This window comes from Myripristis murdjan, chromosome 17 (genome assembly GCF_902150065.1).
Source record: "Myripristis murdjan chromosome 17, fMyrMur1.1, whole genome shotgun sequence".
Taxonomy (NCBI): Eukaryota; Metazoa; Chordata; class Actinopteri; order Holocentriformes; family Holocentridae; genus Myripristis; species Myripristis murdjan.
In genome coordinates this window covers 24,644,966-24,653,710 of record NC_043996.1, presented here as the reverse complement: position 1 = coordinate 24,653,710, position 8,745 = coordinate 24,644,966, and the positions used below count along the sequence as shown (strand labels likewise).

At 43.7% G+C, this 8,745-nt stretch overlaps 1 protein-coding gene across 2 annotated transcripts in view; it reads left to right on the top strand.

Annotated features, from left to right (window-relative positions):
• The first annotated feature begins 877 nt into the window (after window positions 1-877).
• The window catches only part of st6galnac3 (ST6 (alpha-N-acetyl-neuraminyl-2,3-beta-galactosyl-1,3)-N-acetylgalactosaminide alpha-2,6-sialyltransferase 3), a 31,726-nt gene continuing 23,858 nt past the window's right edge, over window positions 878-8,745 (top strand). For both annotated transcript variants that reach the window (XM_030074687.1, XM_030074686.1), the window contains exon 1: window positions 878-1,305. In XM_030074687.1, coding sequence (XP_029930547.1) covers window positions 878-1,305 — 428 coding nt within the window. The remainder of the gene's footprint in view (window positions 1,306-8,745) is intronic.

The window sequence follows — 8,745 nt, the reverse complement described above, 5'->3', positions numbered from 1 at the left end:
AGGGCTTTCTCCCCTTTCTTGGCAGAGTGCAGTTAAAAACAATTATTGAAGGTTCATTACAAATCCTTTTGCTTCAGTGAAATGCAGATGAATGATGCAGCGTCCTTGTTTTTCCATTCTGCATCGTTGCAGTAAGACATTGTGTCATTCGGAGAGTGAAACTTGATTGGTCTATTATGACTGCGTTGTAACCTCAGAGGGCTCACATTCAATTATCTTAATCAACATTAGCTCTGAGCTGAGTGATATTAATCTTAGAAATAAATGAAAATTATATAGAGCTGTAAAACCCAGATTAATATCTTCATAGATAATTACGAAATGCATTTTATTTTGTTTTGATCATACCCACTTGCCAAAATACCACTTCAATATTTGTATTATTATACTTGTTAACTATGGTGTCATAAACTATCACAGCATCATAGAATGTAATGAATTTAGGAAGAAAAAAAGCAACACTTTGACTTTGTCATTCCATGTCTCAGAAACATGGCAGAGCCAGTTTTGTCACTTTGTCAGCCAAGGACTTAAGTAATTACTATTCTTAAAAATTACCATAATACAGTGTGTTTTAATTTTGCGGCAGCTGTCATTTGTCAAAGTAATTGTCACTTCTGTACATTGTGGATATTTGATTTTGGAACAAAACTCTTAAGAGTGCAATAAGCCATATTTTTACTGCCCGATAGCATAAAACGACCATAGTATATCTGGAGTCATTTGACGGGGTTATTGATCAGCGCCAATGACTCAACACTGACTTTGCCAGGTGCTAAAATGTCTGACTTTCGGCTCCAACTCATACTGTATTTTGGAACAAAAGTGAAAAGTGATTTTCCTGCAGGGATGAATAAGCTTTCACTGTGTTATTGAAATGTTTGCTCTTCTGCAGCCCCTGAAGCTGAACTGTGAGCTCTGCAGCATCGTGTCCAGCTCCGGTCAGATGTTGGGACAGGCTGCCGGCCCACAGATCGACCGCTCCTCCTGCATCTGGCGGATGAACAACGCGCCCACACGCGGCTTCGAACAGGACGTGGGCCGGCGAACCACCCTGAGGGTCGTCTCCCACACCAGCGTTCCCCTGCTGCTGCAGAAGCCCCAGTACTTCTTCGGCCAGGGCAATGACACCGTCTACGTGGTGTGGGGACCTCTAAGGAACATGAGGAAGGATGGAAAGGGCATCGTGTACAACATGCTGCGGCAGGCGTCGGAGAACTACCCCCACGCACGCATCTACGTCACCACCGAGGACCGGATGAACTACTGTGACATGGTCTTCAAGAAGGAGACGGGGAAAGACAGGTGAGTCAGCACCCCGTCACCCTTGTCTCTCTGAATTTCTTTGCTTCCCAATTTTGTGGGAAGCTTTTTTTTTTTTTTTTTTTTACTCTGACAAATTTTTTGAATGTTTACCCTTCAGTACTTTCACATTCTCCGCTCTGCTCGCCGGTGCAACATCGATCCGGTTGACCTTATCGATGCTGACGGCCCGTTTGACGCCCTTGGCTTTCCTCGCCTCAGAACCCGCCTTTCATGAAGCTTTATCAAAGCGACTTACTTAACGCTCCCCTGAAGAGGCACTACACTTCGCTGGAGGCCGTTTCTAAAGAGAGGCTTTGATGAGGCGCCTCAGATGCATGCACTGGTAGGGTTGTAGACATCAGCCAAATGTTGGTCTGGGGAAAATCCGGTTAATGAGGTACAGTAGCATGAATCTGGCAGTCTTTCTAAACACCCTAGTTGCAGCTGCTATCATAACTTCACTGACAGCATGTTGGCACAGTCTTCAATTGCTCATGAAAAACTGGGAAATTATTCAAGAAGCCGATCCATGTAGCATGTAGGGAAGTTTGAGGATCATTAAGTGTTGGTTGGGGAGATTTGGCAACAGAATATGTTGAAATTGCTCTCTGTAAATTCGAAGATAGTCCCACCTACTTACTCTGGACTATTTTTTTCTCTTACTTCCCCAAAGAGAGTTGCAGGTTAATGACTATGAGAATTAGGCTCAAGGCTCGCCATTGTTTCGGATGAACCTCATTTCTCAGCCGAAGCCCCATTCATCACAACAGAGCTGTGCACCCAAGTCTCTCCCGTACGTCATCAAGACCTCTCTTAACTTCTTAAGAGGATTAACATGTTCGGTAATAGGCATGGCATCCATTCCATTCCAGCTCCATTGTCTAGTTCTCATTCAAGATGGCAGGGTTAACACTGAATTTCATGTAGAGCGTGCATGTTCAGCCCGCTCAGCTGTTCCGAAGGCCCGTGAAGCACAGATAGAGATGTGGGATTAGGGAGGGACGCTCGGGGAGAAGAATCTCATTACAGGACATAATGCTCCTGGGTGTGATGCGCTGCTTCAATCACTATTGATTGGTAACAGAGACCGAGCTCGAGGTGGAACAACGGACCGCATCTAATGAAAATGTGATGAGGTCTGTCCTACCTATCTGTTTCCCCGTCTGTCGGGTGAGGTTTTTGTGTGTCTGAAACTTGCCTGTCTGTCTCCCAGTACTGACAGATAATCCATGTGTCCATGGAAGCAGTCTTTTAAGTTCAATGGCAGCAGTCATGGTTTGGTTGGTATGGTCATATACGGTATGTAAATCAGCAGCTGTTTATGTCTGCCACTTACCATGCAAACCAGATTTCTTTATCTCTTAAGCGTGCCCGCAGCAGCGTAACAATAGCTATACTGTAAATGCAACAGTGGAAAGAGAACTAGAAAATCCTAATCAAGTACTATTGTAAGTATTTTTACCTCGCTGGTATTTCACTGAAGTAGGAGTAAAAGTACTTCTGTTAAAAGTGTGCCCAAGGAAAAGACATTTGACATTCCTCTGTCCCGTGCAATTATAAAAGAGTGAGAGTACAAAGTTCACACATGATACTTTTAATTGGAAAATGTGCAAATTTTTCAAAACTAAAATTAAAAAGTACAAATGTAAAAATGTAAAGGCATATTACTCTCTCCCTCTCTGCTGTGAAAGGCTCCACAATTTGTCAGTTTACGTTGGTCCAGATTCCAGTGCTTATAGAGAGCCGACAAAATGTGCACTTCATAATGGCTGTGATTTAAAAGGTAGTGAAGCACAACACTTCAGCAAAAATGTCCCTGTCACTGAGAGTCCACGAAAAAAGCTGCTCAATTACAATAACATGAGTAAATGTAATTTGTTTCTTCTAATCTTAAGGAAATGTTTGCTTACTTCAGCACCCAGTGTGTTTTTACCACTTCCTGTGTGAGTGTGTGTGTGTGTGTGTGTGTGTGAGTGTGTGCGTGACTTGGTTACTGTCTGTATTCGCCGCACAGTGCTGGGTGTAATCATCAGTTTGCCAGAGATGGAACAGTGATCGAACACAACTCTAATTATCCAGATCGCCGTGAGCCGCCAAGAGACTCGCCGCAGCCTCTGCTGATCAGGCGGAATGATATGCCGACGGACGCCGACCGCCTGGCTCTCGGCCAGTAATTTAAAGGGAGACATAAGGGTCTGACAGGAAATTCAGTCATCTCTGCTCCTCAGAGTCCGCTTGCTTCGGACGGGGTGAAATTGAACTCCAGGAGTCTTTGAGCAGGTTTATGGCGGTCTACACACGGCTGTAGTCACAACCACTTAAGTCCAGCTCATTTCCAAGAGCAGTTACACTTTCAAATCAAGATCGAGACCGGATCAAATCGAGTCTTATTCAAGATCAAGACCAAAGCAAGAAGTGAACATTGGGCATGTCTTTCCAAAAAATAATGCTTAGGGAGTTTCTGAAAGGAAAATCCCACCCTAAAAAACAGTAATTCTGTATAAAAAGCAGGGATTAGTGATTTACATTACATTTCTTGTACCTTTTTGATGTTTGTTTTGGGGTGTAATTTTGTTTTTCAAGCACAGTGTACACAGAGAGCAGCTGCAGCTATGATGGAACGTTATGGTAGAAAGAAGTGAGCTCTCCTTCGTCTATGCTGGATTTCTCTTTTAACATCGTTGCAAAAGAACTTAGAAGCTGTGGCTGATTTGATTGACTCTTAGGGGTTGACATTGACACCTGACAGCTAACATTTTCTATGTTAGTTAGTCAGAATTTGTATCCTGAGACTATCTCCCAGAGGTGTCAGTGGATTCACTTTAGGCAAGTCAGCCGCAGAAAAACAAACATACAACATCATTAAACAACAAAGGGGTATCAGAAATGCAATGTAAATCGCTAAGCCAAGATTTTAAATAGTGCTGATGTGTTTTAATGTGGTATTTTTCTTTGAGGGTCAGCAGAGATGTGGATCAATCTGCGGGAGCTCTGCTGTACCCGTCCACATCCAATCCAGGGAATCATTGCATAGAGCCCCTTTTCATACGCAGGCTTCTGCAGCTGAAATCTTAAACTTCTTTCAGGTGCTGCAGGAGAAAAGGCACATTTTAATATTTTTTTTTTTTAAAGGGAAAAGGGTATTCTGTTGGCTTATCTGCCCCAGGCACATACCATGTAACATCAACATCCTCAGTCAAATTCGGCATGGGACTTTGTCGCGGGTCACATCCCCTCTCTTTAGCTCTTAAATACTCAGCTGGGCTCAGCCTGTAGAGTTACACATTTATGTCTGTTTATACTCAAGTGCAATATTCCCTTGACCTGTACATACGCCTGCTCACTATTATTACTATAATTATACTCTGACAACAAGTTCAGTGGCTTCCCACCAGTGCAATTAACCAGACTCCTATAAAAAACCAAGTGCATTAATGTACAGATGGACAGATGCATAGAATTTCTTGCAATACTTTTATTTTTGTATGTATACTTATTCTGCTCAGAACTGCCTATCGTCCACCTCTAATTTTTATACAACTTCATCTTAATCTTCATCTTACACCTTTAATTTTGTGTTTTTATGTCTAGTAGAACCCCAGGAGCAATGCATCTACATGAATGCCTTGGCCAGGGCACTGCAAAAAAATCTTCATCTTAACAAATGTAGTCTCATATTCAGTGTTCAGGGATCAGTAGGCTGATCTGGCTTTTTTCAGCATACTTACACTTGCTCCATTAAAAAAAAAAAAAATCATAAAATAAGTGAAACTGCATTGGAAAAACAAAAGGGATTATCTCAATCCACTTTTTTTAAGACTCAGTATGAGCATGATTTTTTTGTAAAGATGATTCTGATTCTTTCCTCATCCTTCCTGTCTTGCTCTGCTTTGAACTTTCCACAAAGGCAAAAAAAAAAAAAAAAAAAAAAATCTTAAAAAAAAATAGGCAGCCAAAAGTCAAGTCAGCATCCTGTTGGCACCTTGGATGTAAATGTGCACGACAGCCGTTTAAACGCATGATTCAGAGTTTTATGCCGCTGCACACGCGAGCTGGAAGTTGAGGGGGCTGAACCTATCCGTTATCGGCGCTGCCTCCTGAGCCGCAGTCATTGGCTGTCGGGCCGTGTCGGCGTGGCCCTGTTAGCGGCGGCAGATAACGGGCCTCACGACGACAGAGCACTTAAATCACACTGTCACTTTACAGCACTGCCACCTGGGCCGGCATGACCCGGGTCTCTGCTTCCCCGCCAGCAGCTCCTTCACAGCTCTGTGTGTGTGCATGTGTGTGTGTGTGCATATGTGCACTGGTGACAGGTCACACCTACCCTCTGGTTTTGATAGTGTATACTACTGTTGACATTTTTATTTGTCTCTGCAAGTGTGTGCCCATCCATTCCTATATGTGTGCGTTTTTTTTTCCATTCCATAGGAAGTATTTCCTCGTTATCTTACAACGCCCCTTACAAAGTTCTTTACATCCTTAATTAAAGTGGAGCGCCGGTGTCATTTAGAGTTATAACCCATTTACTACTGTCTACTGCAGTTTACATTTCCCCCAGTCATTTTGCAGTGCATGCTGTGTGTAATTAGATTTTTGAACAGGTACTAATTTTTTAAATCCTTTTCAAAATACAAATTTTTTGAACTGAATTGAACCGCTGCCGCCTAAATAAAACAACATAGACGTAACCAAAAAAAAGTTTGTGGGACGATGTTTTAAGGGATTATATCCTGGCAGACACTTTAATTTCTTCCTGCGGGTATCAGATGACTGACATTAAGCAGAGTGTATTATACTGCGGCGCTGATATGAAAAGACTCAACTCAGGCCCGATGAAATAATGACAAAACAGAGAGTCTGACAAAAGCACAACAAGGCTTCATGTTTACCGTGATGGATTATCTAGCTCAGGCAAGTCTGTGGTTGTTGTTTTTCAAACTGTGTAAGAATGAATCTTCTGAGGGGAGGGAAATGAGCTCTGGTCTCTCCAGCTAGGCAGACTGTGTGCAGACAGCTGCAGGAGACAAGACAAAGAAAGGAGGTATTATCCTATATGGTCCTTTCGATACCTCAGTTGAAGTGACAGACAGATAAAAAAGAGCTGAAATGGATGTTGTAGCTGCGGTTTATCATCAGGGGTGAGTCAGCCTAATCGTAGATGAGCTTAATAGCAGATGCGCCACATTTCGTGTCCTTTCCAAATACGAGGGGAGTGTTTTTAAATCTGTGAATGTCACAGTTGTATAATCACGCTTCATAATCTCCAAACGTCCACTTCATGGGAGTGAAAGTACCCCCGGCCGTCGGCGCCGCCTCGCCCTCAAACTGTTTGAGTTTAAAGGGGAACGCCGTTCGGCTTAACAGTTTGTCGATGTGGCTCCCACGGTCTGGTCGATTCTGCTCGGTGTTTGTGAGCGTGAACAAGGCGAGGCTCGTTCCTGTGATGTTGTCAGGTGTGAAGCTCGCAGCTGCTCCGTTGAGGATGAATTGGGAAAGACACTTAAGGTGACTAAGGAGAGTGCCGGAAGGGATTTCCAGGGGATGTGGGAGTATTTTGTGGCTCAAAACTGACAACGCTGCAACAAAATAAAGCTCACTAGGATATAAACACTGCGGTCATCCACAAATTCAGTTTCCTATGTACTGTGTGTGGAGCGATGCCAGACTTCACACCTGATGACACTGCAAATCAGACTCTTGGCTCTCTGGTTTCCTGGCTTTTGGAGAGGGTTGCTCATGCTCAAAAATATCGATTGGACCACATTTATCCTTAAAGCTGCACCAGACAACGTTGCACATTGAGAGAATTTAATTTGGCCAACAGGGAGATTTCCAGTTAACAGGGATTGGGTTTTCCTCTCTGTTGTGGCTCCATTTTTGCACTTCAGGTTCATAGGATGCACACGCATTTGCATTTGGACGTGCATTGTCTTACCACAGAAATTGAATGGACTATAGCGGTCATTGCACTGCTCGCTGCGGTCATTTGGCTAGTGCAGAATGAAATGGTGATCATGATCCGTTGCTATGGTGATGACACAAGTCAGTAAGGCTGTCAGATGTGTCACACGTGCATGAAAACAGTGCAGTGAAGTTGTGCTGGGTCGTGGGCTGTAGCCCTAAGAGCAAAAATTGCTGTTGATAATTCAAATGTTAACAGTTGAATGTGTGTGTCCTGGTGTGTTGACTGCACTGCAATCTTGATTTGAACAGCCATGCTCATATTTGCTTTGTGGTTGTTTGCTTCGCAGGACACAGTCGGGGCTCTGTTGGGCTCAAACCGTTTGGAAAAGGGGCGGCATCAACTGGTGTTTTCAGAAATATGCAGCCGGTTACTTGATTAATCATCCGGCTAACATGAGCTAACAAACCGTATTTGTTGTAGGAAAGCACCGAAGCTAAACAAATAATCAGCAGCTGTGATGGTGAAAGTCGGCATAGCGCTGATTCATTTGCATGTTGGCGCACGATTCTTGCCGTAATCTACGACGATGTCCAGTTGTGTCTGTCTTACAATTCAGTGTGTTGCCGTTTCTCACTGTCATCACCACCTAAGCCACATCTGCGGTTCCTCTAAGGACGCCGCCGTTCGGTTCGGCCAGTAACGCCGCAGTTGGAGCGTGGCGAAGTGGTTTCACGAGTCAAAAGAAAAAAAAAAAAAAAACCTTGCAAGATCAGCTGGCCGTGCGCAGTTAGTTCACTCCATTCAAGTTCTGTGATTTTACATTTTTTTTTTTTCCAGCAAGGCTGAAATTGATGTTGCAGACACAGCAGATGGAAATTGCTCCCTGACCCTGAAAGATTCAAACTCGGTGTACAGTACGAGAGTGAAAGGCTGGAACTGAGTTTGCCGGTGCTGTCCGCTTCTGGAGGTGATAGAAACAAGCAATCGGTTTCAATGTCAAACAGCTCTCCACCTGTGCAAAGTGTGGTGTTTACAGTGTATCTGTAGTCGTTTTGCATGTTGGATGTCAAGAGAAGGAGAAACTGGAGACAGGATGAGCCTTATTGTCGGCCTGTTCATGAGATTAAAACACATACATGTGTGTGATTTCATGCTCGTGGGCCGCTGAAGGGAAACGAGAACAGTAGGATTCATTGTGTTTCTCACCCCGTGAAGCTGCGATTCTCACTCTATAGGCCCTTAAATATCAACACTGAGTAAGTGTGCTGCTTTCAATCCAAACCAAGAATTTGTCACCGAGCAAGCGTGTAATGACATTACATTTCCGCGCTCAATGCTTGTAATTACTGTGAAATTATCTTATTAAATGAAGCCACTGGAAATTCAAATCAAAATAACCTCACGTTGCGGGTGGCCGTCGATAGGTCACAACCGGTCCGACTGGAGGAACAAAAGAAATCATCACAGTGTCCTCTGCCGCAGGAAGAGGGGATCAGCGGCGAGTCATTTTCGGTGTTCTCCTGACCCCGTCG